At 29.5% G+C, this 24,150-nt stretch overlaps 4 protein-coding genes and 1 non-coding gene across 6 annotated transcripts; 4 read left to right on the top strand and 1 right to left on the bottom strand.

Annotated features, from left to right (window-relative positions):
- Positions 1-10: 10 nt before the first annotated feature.
- On the bottom strand, positions 11-92 carry TRNAS-UGA. Its single transcript has one exon. It is a non-coding gene; the product is annotated as a tRNA-Ser (tRNA).
- A 1,508-nt stretch (positions 93-1,600) lies between these two features.
- LOC124920432 (protein NUCLEAR FUSION DEFECTIVE 4-like) lies at positions 1,601-4,378 on the top strand. Its single transcript, XM_047460922.1, has 3 exons — positions 1,601-2,034; positions 2,130-3,049; positions 3,682-4,378. Exons 1-3 carry the CDS (start codon positions 1,696-1,698, stop codon positions 4,142-4,144), a joined length of 1,722 nt encoding a protein of 573 aa, XP_047316878.1. The 5' UTR covers positions 1,601-1,695; the 3' UTR covers positions 4,145-4,378.
- A 1,201-nt stretch (positions 4,379-5,579) lies between these two features.
- LOC124918547 (nuclear transcription factor Y subunit C-1-like) lies at positions 5,580-6,830 on the top strand. 2 transcript variants are annotated; one of them, XM_047458653.1, is made up of 2 exons: positions 5,580-6,304; positions 6,601-6,830. In XM_047458653.1, exons 1-2 carry the CDS (start codon positions 5,643-5,645, stop codon positions 6,602-6,604), a joined length of 666 nt encoding a protein of 221 aa, XP_047314609.1. In that variant the 5' UTR covers positions 5,580-5,642; the 3' UTR covers positions 6,605-6,830. The 2 variants fall into 2 exon arrangements, with proteins under 2 accessions (XP_047314609.1, XP_047314614.1); XM_047458658.1 differs by having other exon boundaries at positions 5,580-6,308.
- Positions 6,831-14,423: 7,593 nt separating this feature from the next.
- On the top strand, positions 14,424-16,213 carry LOC124918534 (protein transport protein Sec61 subunit gamma-like). The gene is made up of 3 exons (XM_047458648.1): positions 14,424-14,622; positions 14,718-14,834; positions 16,010-16,213. The coding sequence occupies exons 1-2, from the start codon at positions 14,529-14,531 to the stop codon at positions 14,831-14,833; spliced, it is 210 nt and encodes a 69-aa protein (XP_047314604.1). The 5' UTR covers positions 14,424-14,528; the 3' UTR covers position 14,834; positions 16,010-16,213.
- A 5,167-nt stretch (positions 16,214-21,380) lies between these two features.
- On the top strand, positions 21,381-23,585 carry LOC124920431 (acetolactate synthase 2, chloroplastic-like). The gene has a single exon (XM_047460920.1). The coding sequence runs from the start codon at positions 21,437-21,439 to the stop codon at positions 23,396-23,398; it is 1,962 nt and encodes a 653-aa protein (XP_047316876.1). The 5' UTR covers positions 21,381-21,436; the 3' UTR covers positions 23,399-23,585.
- The last annotated feature ends 565 nt before the right edge of the window (positions 23,586-24,150 follow it).

The raw sequence follows: 24,150 nt of genomic DNA, 5'->3' as shown, positions 1-24,150 counted from the left end.
TTGATAAAAACGTCGACAGCAGGGTTCGAACCTGCGCGGGCGAAGCCCAACAGATTTCAAGTCTGTCTCCTTAACCACTCGGACATATCGACATTTGATTTATTTGAAAATGTTTAATGTATTTTTATCAATTTTAAAATATATACAGTATAGAAGACAGGAATGGTTGATGATCAAATCTGATCTCAGAATTATTTATTGTTTGCTTTATTCTCATCGTATTTAATATCACATGTCTAAATTTTTTCTAACCAATCAGTCTACTTGCTATTTAAATTATTAAATAATATGTCATTTTCAACTATTGAAATTATTGATGGGTTTTATCTATCATTAATATAACTTATTTATTGAATCTTAAATTTATTTAGTATTAATTTAATATTATTAAATAATAAATGATAATTTTTTTTTTATCTAAGATATCAAAAAGTTTAAAGTTTAATTCTCAAAAACAAAAATAGTTCTTATTTATTTAGGAATTATATATATTAAAAAAAAAAATTTATTTAAACATAACGAAAAGTATAACATGAAAAAAAAAAAAAATTATACTTAATAAGTTAAATTCTCATCGAGAAAAACGATGAATTCCCCAACTGACTCTATTGATTTTCTAAAATTTTTTTATAAAACATTATAATAATAGTATTTTGAATGATAAGAATCAGACGACGATCATTGAAAGTTTGACAATTTTCTTCCAATAAGATAGTCCACCAAATTCTCAGCAACTATTCAAAGGCTCGGGCATCACCCAATGAATCTCAGTAATACTCCACAAAAGACTTTAAATACTGATCACTCATCGAAAATGCAAAAATAAGTGATCGAGTTGTCGATTCAACCTCTTCGTAAGACATACGACTAACTATAATACAACATTTTTAATGCACATATCATCCGTTATAATTCCACAATGAATAACGCTTCATCCAAATAACGAGATTTTGGATGAAATTTTTGACTCCCAAAAAAATTTTTCAACAAAAATTTTTTGAAATAATTTTAATAAACAGTTTGTAGCAATACAAAAAAAAAATAATAAATAAAACCAACATAATTGAATTCCTTCCATAAACATTTATATTTATTTTAACAAAGTGTTTAATCAGTTAGTTGTGATTCATAAAATAAATTAAATAATTGAATATATAATTTCCAATTAAAACGAGATGTTTATAATTTGACGGATGTTCATACATACCATAAAACTATAAATGCAAATGTTAACAATGATTTATTTTTTTAAATAGGAAATTAGAATGATCCCACTAGCAACTACTAAAAATGTCAATGGAACAGTTCGATTTTAGAGAATTTACGTGGGACACCGTTTATATATCGTAATAAATGAAAAACTCTTATAAAATATAAATAATAAATAAATATATTAATGATTTTATATATTTAATTGTATTTATAATTTTCGGACATAATCAAAGTAGAATCGAAGTTTTTTCCTGTCCCATCCTTAGTGAACTACCAATCAAACCGTAGAAAAACCGTTCTTAACCGGACCAATCTTATCGATTCAATCCAACTACCACTATTAACAATTTAACACACACCTGGTCACTTTCTTATTCTTCCCATATTTAATAAATACAAAAATATCAGCCATGTGCACAAGTTTAGAAGAAAATCAAACTTCATATGTTAGCATGTTACTAAGAACTCTTAGTAACTTCAATCATGGCGTTTCAATTTCAAGGAAAGACGAGAGATTTCTTCAACAACAGATGGCTAGTTTTCGTCGCATCTATGTGGGTTCAATCCTGTGCCGGAATCGGCTACTTGTTCGGCAGCATCTCCCCAGTAATCAAGAGCTCAATGGGTTACAATCAAAGACAGATCGCCGTTTTAGGTGTCGCCAAAGATTTAGGCGATAGCGTTGGTTTCATCGCCGGCAGCCTCTGTGAAATCCTTCCCATTTGGGCCGTTCTCGCCGTCGGCATCGTTCAGAATTTTATAGGCTATGGTCTTGTTTGGTTGATCATCACCCAGCGATTGCCCAATTTACCTCTCTGGGTGGTCAGTCACTTCTCTTTATAACTTTGCACATAAGGTGTTTGATGAAAGTCCAATACTGAAAAATTTAATCTTTACTGTGTATTTTTCACTTGCAGTTGTGTATTGCGATGTTTATAGGGACTAATGGAGAGACATATTTCAATACCGGAGCTTTAGTCGCCAGTATACAGAATTTCCCAAGAAGCCGTGGACCGGTGGTGGGAATCTTAAAAGGATTCGCCGGTTTAAGTGGTGCAATTCTGTCTCAGATCTATGATCTCTTCAGTTCTTCGAGTAATGAACCTTCACTTATCTTAATGATCGCAATCCTACCTTCTGTTATAGTCATTTCGTTAATGTTCATCGTTAGACCTGTTGGGGGTCATAGACAAGTAAGACCTTCTGATGATAGAAGTTTCTTATCGGTTTATTGTTTCTGTCTTGGTCTAGCTATTTACTTGATGGTGGTCTTGTTGCTTGAAGATCTAGTTGATCTTAGTCAAACCATAATCATATTGTTTTCTGTTCTTTTGATTGTCTTCATCATCCTCCCTGTTTTGCTCCCTGTTTTTCTTGTTTTTATACCAAATCAAACGTTGTCATTACACGAGGATCTTCTTCTTGAACCTCATAGTCAGAATGAAGTCATTATGAGTGAAGTTGACGAGATTAGGTCCGATGATGACTTGTCATCGTCATCATTGTCGTTGTCTTTAGAGAGGCGAAAGAGGCTTAACCAGTTGCAGGCTAAGCTGTTTCAAGCTGCTGCAGAAGGAGCAGTTAGAGTAAATAGGAAAAAAAGGCCACATAGAGGAGAGAATTTTACATTGATGCAAGCTTTAGTTAAGGCTGATTTTTGGTTAATGTTCTTGTCTCTTGTATTGGCTTCTGGATCTGGTTTGACTATCATTGATAACCTTGGCCAAATATGTCTTTCGCTCGAGTACTCGCATACGCATGTTTTCGTCTCGATGATCAGCATTTGTAACTTTCTTGGACGCGTCGGCGGCGGTTACTTCTCCGAGCTTATTGTAAGGTGCGCTACTAATTGCTTGTTTAATGGATTATTTGAGATTATAAATAATACAGTAGTGATATTTTAGTTGATGATTAGAATGATTTGATCGATAAAGTGATTGATGGACGTGATTAGGGTCTACTGTGGTTTTGATTATTTGTGTTTAATCTCAAATAACTCAAGCATTCAATCCTTCTTTGTCTCATCAATCAATTTATCAATAGAGATTATTTCAAAGGTATTTTTAATCTAATAATCTTTTCTTTAAATAAACTATACCAAACAAGATTATTTAAAAAAAAAAATTATCTGAATAACCTAAGTTTGAACAAGGTATTGAATTAAATCCAAATAGCTAACTTTTTATATTAAAGATATTTTAAAATTGATTGTTTGAATGATTGATGATAGGTAATTTGGGCCTAATCAATTTTGGCTATTTGTGTTTAATCTCAAATACTATATATATATATATGTTGTAATTATATACTTATATCTTAATGTCATTTTAACCAAATAACCTAAGGTTATTTGAAAATAACTATCTAAATAACCTATGTTCGAAAACATGCCCAACTCTCAAAAAATCGTCACAATTTGTGTGTATAAAAACACTGAATAATAATTTGTTTACTTGTTTCGTTTACCAGAAAGTATTCCTGCCCTAGGCCATTGGCATTGGCGGTTGCCCAGCTCATAATGGCATTCGCCTTGTTATTTTATGCTCTCGGTCTGCCCGGAGAAATATACGTCTTAACAATCTTGGTAGGGATCGGTTACGGAGCCCATTGGGCTATTGTACCGGCTGCAGCATCAGAATTGTTCGGGTTAAAAAGTTTTGGGGCATTGTATAACTTCCTCACATTGTCAAATCCAATAGGGTCATTGATATTCTCTGGTGTCATTGCAAGTGGAATATATGATCTAGAAGCCGAAAAGCAATCTTCTTTGGCAACAAATGAAGAATCGTCGGTTACTTGTTATGGTATCGTTTGTTACTCTCTTACTTGTGGTATTTTGTCGGGGCTATGTGTTGTGGCGGTTATACTTAGCTCATTGGTTGTTTATCGAACCAAGAGGGTGTATGCGCAACTCTATGGCAACTCACATTGAAGGGAAAATGTTTTATATAGAAGACTATTTACTTGTATTATTTGGATTTGTAAATGAAGTATAAATAGAGAATAAGATATTTGTAAAATAATTTTATTAGCATTAAGACACAAATCACAATTACAACAATAAGCCTACTAAAATTGTGATTTCTTAAGTTAACTTATTTCGAAATAAGTATTTATCAAGGTTTTACACCTTTTTATAACAAAATAAATGTTAAGATTTTGAGACTTATGTTTAATTGTACTTTTTAAATTATTTTGAAATTTGTATTTGTCAAAGTTTTACACCATCACTATTTCATTGATTTTTTTTTTTTATATTTTAACCAAATAAATTTTATGACTATGATTCTATTATAACTTAAATTTGTAACTCTAATTACATATTCTTGACCTCAAGAAGAAAAATTAAAGATTATAGGAGAAAAAAATGAAGATGAGAAAAAAATATTGTTAGTATTTCCGTAATAGTTCGATAATGTGAATTACAGAAAATAGAATATTAGAGGTGAAATTCTATATAGAATATTAGAGGTGAAATTCTATTCCGGAAAGTAACAATTTCTTCTAGTTTTGTTTTGAAAAATATATATTTTTATTCTATTATTGAACGAATATGCTAATCACATAGTTATAAAATCCACCTTAACTAAACTCAAGTTATTCTAAATCAAATACTTGAAATTTTGTTTTTTTTAATTATTATGAAGGTTATATACCAGAAAAAAAAAAGTAATTTTAATTATTGTTTTTGAAGGGTGATTCAACATATCTGCCTCTATATACCATCAATGTCTCATTGATTTTTTATAACAAAAATAAATTTTATAATTTGGAGATGTAAATATGGACACCAAATAAATTATTGTCAATTTGCCATAATCATACAGAATAATTCTCAATGTTAACATTAAAATTACTTATTTTATAATAAAATAAAATAAAATTATTTTCTAAATTATATCAAAATATTTTATAAATCATAATCTAAATATTTTGCAGATCTAGTTTATAATATATATTTTTTATTTTATATAAAATTTATATTTAGACTATAATTTTTAACCACCATTACAAACATAACATTTTTTAATCATAACTTGAATAATAAAAAAATTAACAAATAACCCTAATTTAAACCCTTTATTCTAGCCAAATATGGAGAAAAAATAGGACAACAAACCTAAGATAAAATCTTTTTTCAAAAAAACCAAAGTTTAATTATTTTTATTTTAAAACATTAAAGTTGGTATAAAAAATAAATTATAAATATTTTTACCAAATAAAGTGATCTATCTATATTATATTTATTTATTTATGGTTTAAAAAGATTTATAATTTTTTTTTCTTATAATAAATAAATCTTACTATTTTATTTTATTTTTATAAAAGGAAGAAAATAGGTCTATATATTTCTTTTTTTCTCTCCATTATCCTAGAAAAACAAACCAGAGCAATCTTCTTCTTCTTCTCCAATCGTCCATTTTCCATCAATGGAGAACAACCAGCAGCCACCGCCGGCACCGGCAGCGCCTCTTCCGTCAACATACCCACCTCAAACTCCCTATCACCACCTTCTCCATCAACAGCAGCAGCAGCTTCAGGTTTTCTGGTCCATCCAAAGACAAGAGATCGAACAGGTAAACGATTTCAAAAACCATCAGCTACCCTTAGCCAGAATCAAGAAGATCATGAAATCTGACGAAGACGTTCGAATGATATCGGCCGAAGCACCGATTCTATTCTCAAAAGCCTGTGAACTCTTCATTCTTGAACTTACGATCCGATCCTGGCTCCACGCTGAAGAAAACAAACGTCGAACCCTACAGAAGAATGATATCGCTGCTTCGATTACTCGTACGGATATCTTCGATTTCCTCGTTGATATCGTTCCTCGTGAAGAGATTAGGGATGAGAATTCTGGGATTGGTGGAATTGTGGGTTCTACTGCTAGTGGTGTTCCTTATTATTATCCACCTATGGGACAACCTCCACAACATGGTGTTATGATTGGACAACCTGCGATGCCGGTTATGGATCCGTCTATGTATGTTCATCAGCCGCCATCTCAGGCTTGGCAATCTGTTTGGCAGGCTGGTGCAGATGATGGATCTTATGGAAATGGGGGAACCAATCTTGATGATCATGATCAATCGTAGGTTATCTATTTTTTCTCTTCTTTGATTTACAGATCTATGCAATCAGGTATTGGAAATGCTTTCATTTGATCTATGATCATCTTTAGCATGTTGAATGATTGAATCAAGATAACAGATTGTTTTCTTGAATAATGGATGGGTCTTGTTCTGTTTTTGGTTCAAATTGTTTATGTTTAACCCAAATTGCTGTTTTGGGTATGCATGAAATGGAATCATGGATATGTTTTCTTTGAATTCTTCATAGGTTATGAATTTTTATTTTCTTTGATATGGTTCATTGTTGGTTTTGCAGCTAGCTTAGTGAAGAAGAGGAAAAGGGTGGAAAATATTGGGAAGTTTGATTTATATATCTATGGATTGATGAACTTTGAGTTGTAGACAAATGTAAAAACTTGCTATATTTTTATTGTTGATGATCTCTAATCAAGCCACACCCAACAATGTGATTGATGGTTTGAATTTGTAGTATCTAACTAATTACTCTTTCTATTATTATTTTTATTATTTGGGCATGGTTTATCATCTCCTTAATATCTTTTCTTGCCTTACTTATGGATCAAATTACATATAAAAATTGGATGTTTTCTGGCTAAACATTACTCACATTTGAAAAGGGTGTTTTTTTTTTCTTTTAGTGAATAATCGAGTTAAGATCAAATTCAATTTTCCAAGCTTTGAATTTTAAAATATGTAAGTAAACTTATACACATTTGGTTTCACTTTTTATGTTAAGATATCTTTAAAATGGTGGAATATGTGTGCAGATTAGCTAAATTCCTCATGTTTATTGAATTGTTTTCAAATTATCTATATATTGAGTTTCTTTATAATTATTATATGAGCTAGTAGGGTCCAATCAACCATCAAATTAACTTCTCTATGAACAAATGTTATCTTGATATCTAAATGATGGTGAAGCTGAAATTTGATATAATATATCACAAGGGCCCATTCTACAAACCTGAGATTCTCAATAGAGCATATAACATCAATCACATTCTTGACATTAGACTCCAACTCGACCTAACGTCGTCATTGTTCAACGACAAAAAGATTGTCCTTCGAATACACAGCTAACTTCGTCATTGTTCAACGGCAAAAAGATTGTCCTTCGAATACACAGCTAACCCAACACTGACACAGATAAAGAATCACAAAGAGAATAAGATAAGGAAGTCGAAGGCAATGGCTACTTTGTTTACTGTTGTGTCAACTGAGATTTTTATCGGAATAATGATCATAAAGTCAGCATTTAAGGTATGTAATTTTCTCAAAAAAGAGTATGAAGTAAATGAAAAGATTAAGGGGTGTAGATCTTCAATTTAATTAGGGAATTCGAAATGGTGAAGATGAAGAATTTAGAGACCATCAAAGAGTACTTTAACGATTACTCACTGTTGTCAACAAGGTAAGATTGCTTGGCCCTAAAATCTAATTCTAGATTGGTTCAAAAAGTTCTGGTAACTGTTCGTGAATGGTTTGAGGCTACCATTTACTCATTAGAGAACACTAAAGACCTGTCAAAAGTCAGTCTTGTAGAAATCTTGAGTACCTTGCAGACATAAGAACATAGAAGATTGATGAGGAATGAAGGGTTTATAGAAGGAGCATTGCCTACAAAAGTGTAATCAAACCAAAGTGAAAAAAAAGGAAGAAGAATTAGAAAAACAAGAAGGAAAGTGTATGTTCAAATTCTCCAAACACAAGTAGAGGTTCTGAACCAGATTTTTCTCTCCTTATAAGTATGGTGAGAAGAAAGGTCATGCACCTTTTAGATGCTGCAGAAATCCAGGTGTGAGAAGTATCATATGATGGGACATCACTCGAAGATTTACAAAAATAATCTACAGCAGAAGGATGTGACTAAAGTGAACCTTCAGCAAAGAATGCCTGACAAGGTAGGTAATTCCTTAGGTACTAAGTTGATTAAAGATGTGTTATTTGTGTCCAACATCAATAGAGTCACTCTCTCAGCAGAATAGAGTGAGTGAGAGAAAGAATCGCACCATCATGGAGATGATAAGGTGTATACTTATGTTAGTAACATGAAGCAATGCTAAGCTTGTTGAAGAGTTTAAAAGAGATATGCAAAGTTCTTTTGAGATGGCAAAAGAGTTTAAAAGGGATATGTAAAGTTCTTTTGAGATGACAGATTTATGAGAGATGACCTATTTCTTTGGGATGAAAATCATGCAGAAAATTGATGAGATCTTCATTTATTAGAAAATGTATGCCAAGGAGATCTTAAAGAAGTTCAAAATTGAGTATTACAAAAGTATGACTACTCATATGTTTCAGAAGGAGAGGAACTGAGCAAAAATGATGAAGCTCATAAAGTTGATGAGGCTCTCTATAGAAGGTTGGTTGACTGTCCCATGTATTTGACAACAACTATAAAAAATATCGAGTTTAAAATTTCTCAACTTTTATGTTAGAAAATACCCGAGATATCGTTAGGTCCTGGTGTTTTAAAAGCACCTAGACCTTTGGCTGCTCTTTCAATTTCAACAATGGCGATAAATTTCAAGAGTTTATGGTTCATATCAAATGAGACAAGCGCTATTATGATCTTTGTTACTAGTGAACAATTCATTTTCACTTTCACTAGAGTAAATATTTTTAAAAAATGAACTAACAAGATTATTGATTGTCAGTAGATCATCAATATAGATGTTTTCATCAATTTTAAAACGAGTAACCTTGTTTATTTCTCTATTGAATCGTTGAGATGAAAAAATCAAGAATTGTTGTCTCCATATTTTAGATAGTTGACGCCACAAAATATTTCTTCCCATTACCTCAATTCTGCCAAATCTTCATAACCTCACAATTTCAACTCCAAGAGAATAATGTATGTTAGTAGTTATAAGATAAGTGAGTTTCTTAGTGAAAATATTAATTTTGTGTTTCAAGTTTCCAAAAGTCAAGTCATGGTTGTTTTGAGGGGATATTATATCCATGAGGATTTGGTTGAGTCCATGAGGAAACATCAACATATCATTAATTCTAGGTTTTGGCCCAATTGGATTTATGAGGTTTAGACAGATTAAGAATTTGTACTGATGCATTAGGGGGTAACACAAACACCAACTGCTAGTTGTGAGAGCTGTATCTATTTTAACACAGACAAGGTCGGTCCCTTGTCTGTTGTTGGACCATGAATACATGCATCCCTTATAATCCAAATCACAAAACCACAAATATTAGTAAAGTTAGTAAAAGCAGTTGTACAGTTTGTGGGTGTATTTGAGAGACTATCTTTCTCATAGTGGTATTAAGTGATAATTAAAATCTATAACATAACTATTGTTAATGAAATAAATCTTTAAAATTTCCAATAGTGTGCTAAAGTCTCTCCCTATTTGTATAATTAGTGTAACCATAATAAACAAATGATAGCCTCCAAGGAAGATTAGGTGCATGAGATATAATCGAATCAATCCAATATTGGGATGTTAAGGTAAAAAAATTCAACACGGTTGGATTGTTCCAAAATATGATAATACCTCCATATTGCAAAATTGGTTCTACAAAATGATGATTATTAAAACCTAGTTTAAACATGAGAATGTCCGAGTTTATATTTATATAGGCCAAAACCCTGGTAGTAGAGTAATGCATGTTAAAATGATGAAGTATCAAAAATGAAGGATTTGACACCTTAAGTTGGGTCAGATTGGAGATTTGGTGATGTATTAGAGTCGGTGAAGTAGATTTATATATGGGTTTTACTTTCAGATGTTAAAGGTGGTTTAACTTCAAGGTGGTTATCCAAATAAATGTTAGAATAAGGTAGTCAAAATCGAGAATTTACATAAAATTGTTACTTAGTTATAAACTCGTAAAATCTAAAGTTACTTATCATCGTAAAAGTTTAATTTAAAAAAATAATAGTTATATATTATTATTATTATTATTATTTATATGTATAATTAAGTATTTTATACTTAGTCAATTTTAAATATTTATATATTTAAATATAAAATTAATTAATAAATAATAACAAAATAAATAACACAATAAAAAATTATATTTACAAAATTAATTATATTAATTTATTTTGAATAAACAATAATTTTATTTTTTAATTTTTAAATATAAATTTTTTTAAATGTAAAATCGTAAAATCGAAATTATTTATAAACTTGTAAAATTTTATTAACGTAAATTTAAAATCGTAAGAATTTATTTATTTAAAAATTTATTTAAAATTAAACTTGTTATCCTTAAATAAAATTTTAAGATTAAACTTGAAATATCTATATATATAATGATGTTTAATTTTTAAAGTGTCCGGATTGCCGAGTCGAGAACTGTGGTTAATTTGGATATATGTGAGAGTCAATGGATACTTGGGTCGGATTGTGGGTTGACTTAAAAATAAAATTAAAAATGCTATAAGTATGGTTTGAACTTGCAAACCTAACAAAAACAAGTACAACCTTTTAACCAACTAGACTAATAACACTTTATATTTTAAATTCAACCCAAAATTTGATAAACGCGTGACATTTTAACAATATAAGTTCAATTTTTTAACTAACTAATCTATATATATATATATATAATTAAGTTTAATTTTTAAAGTGTCCGGATTGCCGAGTCGAGAACTGTGGTTAATTTGGATATATGTGAGAGTCAATGGATACTTGGGTCGGATTGTGGGTTGACCCGCCCCTAAAAATTTTACCGGAATATTTTTTCACTTTTTTTATATTATTATCGTGCATACATGCTAGATTACTTGAAGTCACTTACAATATATCATAAAACTCCACTGAGCAAATGAGCCTCTTTCAGAATTTGGCCCGGCCAATTTAACTAAGCCAAGGCCCATAGCCATAGCCTTGAGGTGCCAACCTATTTTTTTAAAGGGGGGCAAACTTGGTGATCGGGCCCATACATCCGCATTTTAAACAAAATTCCCCCAATCTCTAATATTTAACAATAAAAATGATGTTTTCCAAATTGGACTCATCCATCAGTTTCATAATTTTTGTAACTCATCTCAAGCCTTCTGATAGGTTATGAATTTGGACTGATATGGCAAGTTCTGAGAAATTCACCTCTTCAATGGTGAGTAGTTCTGACCAGGGTTTTGGGACCATAGTGTTATCATCAACCCGTCCATAAAAGAAATGTTCATTGGTTCGATTTTCGGTTTAAATTCTTCGAATTTTTATTTTTTTTAAGCAAAATCGAAAACCAAACCAATTTGAATAAATTCGAATTTGGTTTATTCGAATTCGGTCGGATATTCGATTTAGACCAAATATTAAACACTCCATACCTATAAGATGAAAAAAAAATTCATAAAAGAGTTATCATAACAAACAAGTTGTTTGAAATCTTATCTACTAAAATTATAAAATAAATAAAATAAAAGTATAACAGTGTTGACGACGACTAAATTTAATGGTGGAGAGATATTTGAGATGGTGGTGAGTGTTTTCAACGAGAAACAATGAGGGATAGGTCAAGACTCAAGGCTGAACGGTTGAAACGAGGGATTAGGGTGTTAGGGATTATGAAGGGTTTAAAATTTGATTTGAAAACCGAAAATAAATTTTGAATTCGATTTATTCGAATTTGGTGAATTCAAATTCGATCAGATATTCGGTTCAGACCAAATATTGAACACCCGTAATTGTCCATGGTCCATTTGATTATCATGTTCATTTTTTAAATTGATTTCAACGAGGCAGACAGACAGATTGTTTGATGACCTCTTTGAGGTTCTTTTATTTTCATATATCTCCATACAATCTAAATAGTTTGTGATCTATAACATTTTTTTTTTAGTAAAATCATTTGCTAGGATCGACCATTGGGATTATTCTCAAAGTCAACTAGATTTTTATCCCTGATGATTAGGTTTGATTGGGGACAGATTAAGATCAATGACGGTATAGACAAGAGAATGGGTTGAATATGGGATTTAAGGGTAATAAAAATAGGGTAATATAAAAATAATCAAAAGAAAATTTGAGGAGAAGCTAGCCATAAAATTAATGGATGACTTAACTCATGTATTGACTATGTAAATTATTATTAATATATATTTGTTAATTTATTATTTACAAACTTTAATCATTAGTAAAAAAAATATTATATTAGTATATATGAAATTATAAAAATATTTATTATTTTTTAATTTTGTAAATTTCAAATATATATAATATATATATATATATATATATATATATCAAATTTTTATAGGAACAACCAATTTCAAATATATATAATTTTTATTTGGATTCAAATCATGTGTCAATTAATTCTTTTATGAAAATATTTTATAATATTAAATAAAATACATATTTATTTAAATTTAAATAATTTTAGATTAAAAAAAAATTATAACCAAATTTTAATACAAATAAAAAAATTGAAAAAAGTTTAAAGGAAAATGTGAGACAATTAATGTGAAAGTTATGCATTTACATAATAAATTTAATATATATTTTTTAAAATTATGAAAATTACGTGACATCTTAATCTCTTAGGCCTTGTTCTTGTAAGGTTTTTTATTTAATCTTATACCAAATCAGTTTTCTAATCAATCACTTTTCACCAATCACATCACTCATTTCATTAACCAAAATACTAAAATACCCTCAACTTTAAATTATTATTTTTTATTTTATTTATATATATCAATACCCTTTAAGTCTTTTTACCAAAAATAATCATTATCTCCTCAAAATCATCAACCATCATTATTTTTCTCTCTCTCCAGGTTATTCAAATAACCCCAATCCGAACAAGGCCTTAAGTTAAATTTAATCTCTTAAATTGGTGGGTTATAAAGTAATTAAATGTCCGACCCGACCCAACCCGACCAGACCGCGCAGTCATTTAAAAAAAAAATAGTTAAATTTATTTGTTTTTTTAAAACATAAACTCTTTTATGCAGCTTTGAGAATTTTTATTTAAAAAAAAATGACATTAAATCTGTTTAGTAAAATATCTAACTAGAGTGAAGTTAAATTTGAACTATTAAATGTTACTAATCTTTTTTCAAATTTTCATAATATTATTTAATTTAAATAAATATTATAATAAATTGTTTTAAAATGAATAATTTTTAAATAAATTAAAAAAATTACTAAACACATAAGTCAAGTGTTAATTTAATAATAATAATAAAATATTATTATTACCAAATGTTGCCTTTAAATTATATTTAAAGGAGGGGGCTAAGCAGAGGTTCTATCAAACCCTACTCATTCTCTCTGTCTATCCGGTCGATACTTTTAAGAGTTTGCCAAGGACAGTGATCTTCTCGTTACTTAAAAATTTTATTTTTAATCTTATTCTGGTGTAAATGTAAAATTAGATAGTAATTATTATTCGATCGAAAAATTAATTCTCAAACTCAAAAAAATATTATTATAATATTATTTCTTATATCAATTTTTAATATCACCCCATATATTTTATAACGTTATAAATTACACCACAATATTTAATATTACCCCATTATTTTTTAATTTTTTTTAATATTATTATACTTTTTAAAATTTTAATATTATTATAATTTTTTTAACATTAATATCAATTTTAAACATTATTATAATTTTTTTAACATTAATATCAAATTTTAAATTATGGAAATTTTATGACACCTTATCTAAGTTAAATTCTCTGAACTAGCGGGTTATAAAGAAACTAAATATCCGGCCCAAATCGGTCCGACCCGGCCCAAATCGGCCCGACCCGGCCCGAGCCTAGGGATCAAGGCAGTTTAGTTAAATTTATTTGTTTTTTTTAAACATAAACCCTTTTATGTAATAGTTAAAGATATAAATTTTGAGAATTTTTATTTGAAAAAAAGATGGTATTAGATCTGTTTAGAAAAAATACTTAATTAAAATGAAATTAAATTTGAATTAATAAATGTTATTAATCTTCTTTAAAAAAATTATAATATTATTTAATTTAAATAAATATTACAATAAAATATTAAAAAAATAATAATTTTTAAGTAAATTAAAAAAATAAAATCAAACACATATGTCATAAGCCAAGTTTTAATTTAATAATAATAATTAAATAAAAAAATATTATTATTACCAAATCTACATGTATTTAACTGACAAGGTGCTAAGCAAAATCTCTCTCGACGCGTAATCAGTCTCTTTCTCTCTCTATCTATCTACCCCGATCTAGGGTTTCAGAAATTCATTCGGTCAATCAATTTTGTAACTTGATAGAGAAATGGACGCCTTGGATTCCGTCGTCGATCCGTTGAGAGAGTTCGCTAAGGACAGTATTCGTCTCGTTAAGAGGTGTCACAAGCCCGATCAGAAAGGTAAAATAGCTGTATATCTTTCAGATCTGTGTTATCTGATGTTTTTTTTGACCAATTGATTTGATTTGATATCCGATCTCGTTTTTACTGTGTAGAATTCACCAAAGTTGCTGCTCGTACTGCGATCGGGTTTGTTGTGATGGGATTCGTTGGTTTCTTTGTGAAGCTGATTTTTATCCCTATCAACAACATCATCGTCGGATCTGGTTAAGGTAATTATGTTATTTATCATTGATCTGATTGATATGAGAGAATTTCATTGATGTACTGACTTGATTTGATTGATAATTGATATTGTGTTTGTGTGATGCGTATGAACTGAGGAGATAATCATCTGATTGCTACTTTTGTATCATTTCACTTCTCGTGAAATTTAGGCGATGACTAGTATTTGATTCAAACCTAATTGATCTCTGATCTAATTGATATAAGAGAAATTCATTGATGTCCTGACTTGATTCGGTCGATAATTGATATTGTGTTTGTGTGATGCGTGTGAACTGAGGAGATAATCAACTAATTGCTTACTTTTGTATCATTCCATTCCTTGTGTGTTAAAGATAATGGATTGTTGCAGCTGATTACTAGTATTTGATTCAAACCTAATTGATATAAGAGAATTTCATTGATGTCCTGACTTGATTCGATCTATAATTGATATTGTATCATTTCATTCACTCCTCGTGTAATGGGATGTTTCAGGTGATGGCTTTCAAACCTAATTGATCTCTGATCTAATTGATATAAGAGAATTACATGGTTGTCCTGACTTGATTCGATTGATAATTGATATTGTGTTTGGGTGATAGTTATGAACTGAGGAGAGAATCAACTGATTTTCTTGCTTTTGTATCATTTCACTCCTCGTGTATTAAAGTTAATTGGGGTGTTACAGCTGATGACTAGTATTTGATTCAACCATAATTTAGATCATATTCATCTGCCATCAGATTTAATTGCACTTGCTATTCATCATCAATCATCTAATTGGGTAAAACTTGTTTTACATATGGCTGGCTACTTTAAGTTTTCATCATTCCACTGGATTGATCATTTGCTGTCATCATCAAAGAATGGGCTTAACGTTGAAGTTATGTTTACTGCTTGCTTAATACTATATAGTACACATTGATATTCATCATCAATCATCTATTTGGGTATAACTTGTTTTACATATGGCTGGCTACTTTAAGTTTTCATCATTCCACTTGATTGATCATTTGCTGTCATCAAAGAATGAGCTTAAACTTGAATTTATGTTTAATGCTTCCTGATTTCAGTATAATCCTAGCCAAAATATCGAATTGGATATAGATAATTCAATGGTTTATGTCATTTCTTGTTAGATATACAGCAGCTGACTCGTGAATTGTATGTTTTGTTGCAGGTTTTCTGGATTTAAAGTCGAGATCTCTACAAGGAATGCTAAGTCCTTTGACGAGTGAATTTGTGTTCTAACTAGGAGTTTCTTCTGCCCTCTTCTTACATTCTAGATTATACAGTTTGCTTTTAACTCTTGTTTCAGGATTCTTCTTTCATAGACACAAAGTACACTCCAGTTTTTCTAAATCAAGTTCAAATTTTATTAGCATCTTTAATGTTTCTTGTTAGAAGGTATTCTTGAGTTTGAGTTAACTGTGATATACTACAGGTAAAACAAACATGTTTGAGGAATTAATTATCTAAGCAATCAATGAGGTTTTCATCACAGAAAATAACACATTTGGAATTGCAAAAATTGACAGTTAAGTAGAAAAGTTTTGCAAAACTAAGGTTAGGGATGACAATGAGATGAATCTGTGCAGAATTTATTTTTTCGGAAATGTTTTTTTACTACCATTCTAGTACTTAGGATGCCATTTATACAACTTACAGAAATTAAAAGATTATAATGATAAAATTATATAAAATGAAGTCTTTATATAATTGTAAAAATATATTATTATAAGAAAATAAATTAAACGAAATAGATTGTGTCAATCCGTGAGAAGGGTTTATTTAACTACATTATTTCTCTAAAAATAATATACATAATTTAAACTTGTAATTAATATTTATATATATTTTTTTAATAATACATTTTTTAATGTAAATATACAGTTTTGTTATTTGTTTTCTAAAACTAATATATAAATGATATGATTTTTTCAAAACAAATTTGATGTACAATTGTAATATTTATCAATAGTTTTTGTACAAAATCGTTTGATTGTTTATTTTAATGTATTAATAGATTAGTAATAGACCCATATGAGAACTAATGTGGAGACCTTCTCATCTTTGAATAATTAAATATTTTAGATAAAAAATAAATAAAATAAATAAAGAGAGAGAGAGAGTAGATAAACATGATCAAATAAATAAGCTTTAAATTATTATTATTTAAAACATTTTTCCATGTTGAATTATCTCCACTTCTTGTCATGGCGGCCATTACCTACCCTATTTTCATATTGACTTCTAATTTGTCCGGATTTTTTTTTTTAATTTATATAAAATATTAAGAATAAAGAGTAAAAGCATGCTTATGTGCAGTGTTTTTTAAATTAATCATAATCTAATTTTATTTTAACCATTTTTTTTTATTAATTATATCATTACATTTATTAACTAAAATATTTTATTTTAAATTTTTATTATTATATTATATATTTTACTAAAAAAATATATTCTCAAAATAAAAATATTTTCTATTTTAACTTTTAAATATTATATTACCAAAAATAAAAATCATATTCTCAAAAATAAAAATATTTTTTATTTCAAATTTTTATTATTATATAATAATATATTTTATATATTATTACCCCAAAAAATCATATTCTCAAAATAATTGTCACTCAATATTTTTTAAATAAAATTTTATCGAACAACACTTGATATTATCTAATTCAATGTTAAAACGTAGCATTCATATTTAATGTAACATGCCTAAAAAATGTGTGAATTTCATGTGTTATACGAGTTTATTATTTATTTATTTAAATACGAAGTAGTCTATTCACATATTTCAGCATCATGTAATAAAAATACCACAACTAAAATGTCATTTTAATATATAATTATTCAAAGTTGATATTTTTCAAAAGTTAGTTAATTCCATTTTATTCAAACTATAACCAACACACCAAACAAATATATTTAATAAACTTTAGGTTATTATTTTAAATTATTTTAATAAAAACTTACTTCAAATTACACACTTGCTCTCAAGAATAAAGTTAATAAAGTTAGTTGATAATAAATGTTCTTAGTCCAATTCACATTCATTTAAAAAAAATAGACACTTTATCACATATTTAATTTTTATAGGGAATTTTTGTAATGAATAATATGTTACTCTATGAGGGGAATTAAAATTTAAAAATTATTTCTCGTATTAAATTTTCAATCCACTCATATTATATTATGATACATCATTCTCTACAAAAATTACAATATAAAAATTTTCTATGTCTATCTTTACTTATTTAAAAAATACCAAAAAAAATGTATATGTGTTTACGTCTGACCAAATTTTCGGTGATCAAGGCTGACGTGATAATATGATGTGAAAATTACTTTTGACTTAAAAGTTGTCATGTCATATATTATCATGTAATAGTACCAATTTATCCCTTTTATTATTGTTTACCGAAAGTTTGGCCGAAAATAACACATCTATACATATTAAACTCAAATGTTTTTTTTCTTTTTATATTTATTTTTGTTTCTCAAACTTCTTAAATATCATTTGTCCTATGATATAATTTTTAGATAAAGTTGTATTACTATTATTTAATTTATGTATTTTAATTTAAAACAATTTATAAATTTTATTTTTTATAAAATGAAGTACCTTATGAAATATTATCCTTTCGAATTTTTTTTATAAGAATAGAAAAGATATGTAAAATAATGCAAAAGCTAACAAAATATAGGACCTCTAATCTTTAATTTTTAATTTATCCCGAAACCGAAACCGTTGATTTTAATTTTTTTTTTAATCGATTTCAACTATTTTAATTGTGTATTCAGTGTGCATACCATATCTCTGGAAGTAAAAATAAAAAAATAAAAATATGGGACCTCTAATCTTTGAATAATTAAACTTTTTAGAGAAAAAGAGAGAGTAGATAAACATGATCAAATAACCTTAAATTTATTATTATAAAAAACATTTTCCCATTTTGAATTATCTCCAATACTTGTCATGGAGACCATCACATCTCTGTTCTCTGTTAGGTTGAGATTTTTTTTTAAATATTTAATTAGTGACCCTATTATCAACTATATCATTTTATATTTAAAAATATAGATTTTATTATTATATATTAATACTATTTAAATTATTTTACAAAAAAAAAATGAAATTTTAAAATCACTGCCACTTAATTTTTATAAAATAAATCAAAATTAAAAAATCACTACCACTATAAGAATGTGTGGACTACATGTATTATAGGAGTTTATTTATATATATATATATATATATATATATATATATAAATAATGATGCTTAATTTTGAAAATATATTGATTTTCGAGTCGAGAGTTGGGGTTAATTTGGATATATATGTGAGAGTAAATGTATACTTGGGTCGGATTCTGGGTTGATCCGCCCATAAATTTTAACGGTTAAAAATAAAATTAAAAATGTTATAGGTATGTTTTAAACTCGCAATCTAACAAAAACAAGTACAATTCATTAACCAACTAAGCTACTAACACTTTATATTTTAAGTTCAATAACACTTTATGAACACAGGACGTTGTAACAATATATTTTTATCTATGTGCATCGCACGAAGATCTTTCTAATTTAGTTAATATGTCTATTCATATATTTCAAATTCATTGTAATAAAAATAGCACAACTAAAGTATCCTTTTAATATATAATTTTTAATTTATTCACCCTCTTGATTTTTTTCAAAAATTAGTTAGTTACATTTTATTCAAACTATAACACACCAAACAAATACATTTAATAAACTAAAGGTTGTCAGTTATTTTTTTTAAAATAAAAACATACTTATTTAATTACACACTTATGCTCAAAAGCATGATTAAGATTTTTTTTTTAGGAATTAAAGAAGAACTAGCATGACACCCCACCGCCATGGCTCCCGCTTAAACTCAAAACGATTTCAGATGGAATTAAACCCGTGATATTTTGGTCTCTTAAGTCGACTCTTACCATTGGACTACCTTGGTGGGGTGCCAAGTTTGTATTAGAGTCTTAAAGAGAATTATCATTACAATACAAAAGATAACTAACATAGAACATTCGTTAGAGGATAATAAAAAATCGACTTAGACCAATTCTCAATGATATATGCACTCATTCATCCTTTTTAAATTGGTTTAATTTTTCTTAATAAAATCATACTTCTAGTTACACACTCAAAATCATGATTGTATGAGAGTACAAAAATTATTACATTACAAAAGGTAACCAACATATAGAGCATTCGTTGGAGGATAATAAAGAACGGATTTAACCCAATTCTCAATTATATATGCACTCATGAGTTCTTTTTGAATTGGAACTTTTTTTTATAATAAAACATACTTCTCTAGTTACAAACTCACTCAAAATAATGACCAAGTGTATAAGAGTCTAAAAAACTAAATTATCCTTATATGACCAACATAGAGAGGATAATAATGAATATTGAGATATATATAAATATAAATGATGCTTAATTTTCAAAGTTTCCGGATTGTTGGGTCGAAAATTGTGGTTAATTTGGATATATTTGTGAGAGTAAATGGATATTTGAGTTGTGAGTTGACCCACCCATAAACTTAAAACAGTTAAAAATAAAATAAAAAATACTATCCCATTTTTACCATAATTTTTTTCCACAGTTTTTTATATATTCGTGCAAATACACGGATTACATGCTAGTTAGTTTAATTACTCACTCACATTCAAAATAATGACAAAATGTATGAGAGTTTAAAAATAAAATTATAACCAACACTCATTCATCCTTTTTTTCGAAAGGTATATTGCGACTATATTATGTCAATATGATTTTTTTTTTAATTTACTTTAAGGGATTGTCTCTTACTCTCATTACTCATATAGGTTATTTGAGGATTTTATCAAATACCTCCCACCATCAAATCTTCTATCATCTCATAATCAAATTCAGTCATTAAACAAAATACTAAATTATTCCATATTTAAATATTTTATTATTTTATTATTTATTAAAGATTATACATAAAAACTAATTTTTTCCTAAATCATATCAAAATGATTTTATTTTTAAACTAAGTCTTTATCTCCAGATAACCAGTGTTTTCTCAAACTTAAAATAGCATTTGGTGTTCATATGGATATAAATCTTCGAATTAAAGGGTATTATTATTACTAGTATGATCATGATCATGATCATGATTGAAGAGAATCTATTGTATCCTAAGAGGCTAAGATAAATCACAACATGTATCACTCTTCAAATTGAGAATTTAAACGTGAAAATATTAATATGAATCCAAATAAAATTTTAAAATATATCTCATACCTGATACCGATATAAGTTTATACTTATAAATTTAATATCTTAAAACTATTTTATTAAATAAACAAGTTATATAAAATAACTTTATTAGAAAATAAAAGAAATATATATGTAAAATAATGTAAAACATAAAATGACATATAAATATTAATGAACAATCCACTAAAAAAAATGAGTGGCTAAAAAGCTAAATAAGAAAAAATGGTCTAGGGTTTATAAACACACGAAATAAATCCTTAACCTTACAATCCATTTTTCATTACTCATCTTCCTTCTCTTTCTCATCCAAACTCACAAAACATGTCGGCCGCCGCCGCCGCCGCCACCACTCATCCTTCAATCGCCAATCCATTCTCCATCGCCACCTCCAAATCTTCCAATTTCATACCCTCATTCTCCCTTCCAATCTCTCATTCCAAATCATCTCTTCGCCGCCGCCTCATAATCTCAAATATCATTTCCGGATCCAATCCAGCACCACCCATCACAATCTCCCCACCTGAACCATTCAAATCCAGATTCGCTCCAAACGAACCCAGAAAAGGGTCTGACGTCCTCGTTGAAGCTCTTGAAAGAGAAGGTGTAACAAATGTATTCGCTTACCCAGGCGGTGCATCAATGGAGATCCATCAAGCTTTAACTCGATCCAAAACAATCAGAAACATTCTCCCTCGTCATGAACAGGGTGGAGTTTTTGCTGCAGAGGGTTACGCTAGAGCTTCCGGCATTCCCGGAGTTTGCATCGCTACCTCCGGCCCCGGCGCTACTAATCTCGTCAGTGGCCTTGCTGATGCTTTACTTGATAGCGTTCCATTAATCGCGATAACAGGACAAGTTCCTAGAAGAATGATTGGAACTGATGCGTTTCAGGAAACACCCATTGTTGAGGTAACGAGATCGATTACTAAACATAATTATCTTGTTCTTGATGTTGAAGATATACCCAGGATTGTTAAAGAAGCTTTCTTTTTAGCTTCTTCTGGTAGACCTGGACCTGTTTTAATTGATATACCTAAAGATATTCAACAACAGCTTGTAGTACCAAATTGGGATCAACCCATGAGCTTACCTGGTTATACATCGAGATTACCTAAACCACCAAACCCTACCCATTTAGAACAGATCATTAGATTGATATCCGAGTCGAAAAAACCAGTTCTTTACGTGGGTGGTGGTTGTTTGAATTCCAGTGAAGAGCTGAAGAAATTCGTTGAACTTACAGGAATTCCAGTTGCTAGTACCTTAATGGGTCTTGGATCATACCCATGTACTGAAGATTTATCGCTTCATATGTTAGGAATGCACGGAACCTATTACGCGAATTACGCAGTCGATAAAGCCGATCTTTTACTAGCGTTTGGTGTTCGATTCGACGATAGGGTTACAGGTAAGCTCGAGGCTTTTGCCAGCAGGGCGAAGATTGTTCATATCGATATTGATTCAGCTGAAATTGGTAAGAACAAGCAGCCTCACGTGTCTGTTTGTGGTGACATTAAGTTAGCTTTAACAGGATTAAACGAGATTATCGAAACTAAACAAGTAGACAGTAAGCTCGATTTTTCTCAATGGAGAAACGAGCTTCAAGAACAAAAGACGAAGTTCCCTTTAACCTATAAAACATTCGGAGACTCGATTCCTCCTCAATACGCGATTCAGCTTCTCGACGAATTAACCGAAGGAAATGCGATTGTAAGTACGGGCGTCGGTCAGCATCAAATGTGGGCTGCTCAACATTACAAATACCGTAATCCTCGTCAATGGTTGACTTCTAGCGGTTTAGGGGCGATGGGTTTCGGTTTACCTTCTGCGATGGGATCTGCAGTTGCTAAACCTGATTCGATTATTGTTGATATTGATGGGGATGGAAGTTTTATGATGAATGTTCAGGAATTAGCGACAATTCGAGTGGAAAACCTTCCGGTTAAGATAATGTTGTTAAATAATCAGCATTTGGGGATGGTTGTTCAATGGGAGGATCGCTTTTACAAAGCGAACCGGGCTCATACTTATTTAGGAAACCCTGAGAATGAATCGGAGATATTTCCGAATATGTTGAAGTTTGCGGAGGCTTGTGATGTACCAGCTGCTAGGGTTTCGAAGATTGGGGATTTGAGGGCGGCGATTCAGAAGATGTTGGATACTCCAGGACCTTATTTGTTGGATGTGATAGTTCCTCATCAAGAACATGTCTTGCCTATGATTCCAAGTGGTGGTGCTTTCAAAGATGTTATTAATGAAGGTGATGGAAGAATAAAGTATTGATCTTGTTTTTGTTATCTTAGAGTAATAAATATATTGTATGTAGAATTGATCTGGGTTATTGTTCTTTTTTCCTGTTTTATTGACTGTTTTGTTGTGGGATTTTATGATGTTTTTTGAACTGGTTTTGCTTTAAGTTTTGATGCTCTTGATCCTTGAATGTTTTTGTAATTGATCAAGCTTGAGGTTTTATAGCTGGTTTCTTCTGATTAGATGGTTTGTTTACTGGTAAATGAGTTAGTTTTAGATGAAATTTATGGCACTCAAGTTCCTTGACCTCCTTTAGAATGTAACGAGGTTTGTTTTAAGTGATCCAAATGCAGTTAGGTAGGAAATTCTTCTTTCGAAATGGTACTAAGCCAGTATTTCTGTTGATTCTCCACGATGTACAATAAGAAGAGTAAGCGTTTTGATCTATTTAGGGAACTACTTTTGGGTGGTAAGAAGATGCCTCGGGTCAACTATTTTTTTAGTTTTAGAGAATCTAGCTGGACTAGCCTATCCTTTATACCACCCTGGCCTTCATCCAGCGGCACAAGCCATAGACCAATTTTTCTTTGTGGTTTTGATTTTTCTTTTCATGTCTTCTATAAAATGTCATATTTGAATCTTTCGTTGAAAATGTTGAAAAGGAGACAGGTCTTACTCATTTTCTTTCTATAGAAAAAGGGTTCAAATCATTTTATCAATTATTCATGGGTCATGCCTCATCATATTAATATCAATTGAAGTTATTGACATTTCTTTTTAGATTC

The sequence above is a fragment of the Impatiens glandulifera genome, chromosome 1, assembly GCF_907164915.1.
Source record: "Impatiens glandulifera chromosome 1, dImpGla2.1, whole genome shotgun sequence".
NCBI classification, from domain to species: Eukaryota; Viridiplantae; Streptophyta; class Magnoliopsida; order Ericales; family Balsaminaceae; genus Impatiens; species Impatiens glandulifera.
This window is presented reverse-complemented; position numbering and strand designations above follow the sequence as displayed.

Excerpts from the sequence above, each read along its gene's own strand:
- LOC124920432 (XM_047460922.1), top strand. The coding sequence starts at position 1,696 with ATGGCGTTTCAATTTCAAGGAAAGACGAGAGATTTCTTCAACAACAGA. Across the intron at positions 2,035-2,129 it reads CCAATTTACCTCTCTGGGTG|TTGTGTATTGCGATGTTTAT; the intron begins GTCAGTCACTTC and ends TTTCACTTGCAG. Across the intron at positions 3,050-3,681 it reads TTCTCCGAGCTTATTGTAAG|AAAGTATTCCTGCCCTAGGC; the intron begins GTGCGCTACTAA and ends TTCGTTTACCAG.
- LOC124918547 (XM_047458653.1), top strand. The coding sequence starts at position 5,643 with ATGGAGAACAACCAGCAGCCACCGCCGGCACCGGCAGCGCCTCTTCCG.
- LOC124918534 (XM_047458648.1), top strand. The coding sequence starts at position 14,529 with ATGGACGCCTTGGATTCCGTCGTCGATCCGTTGAGAGAGTTCGCTAAG. Across the intron at positions 14,623-14,717 it reads TCACAAGCCCGATCAGAAAG|AATTCACCAAAGTTGCTGCT; the intron begins GTAAAATAGCTG and ends TTTACTGTGTAG.
- LOC124920431 (XM_047460920.1), top strand. The coding sequence starts at position 21,437 with ATGTCGGCCGCCGCCGCCGCCGCCACCACTCATCCTTCAATCGCCAAT.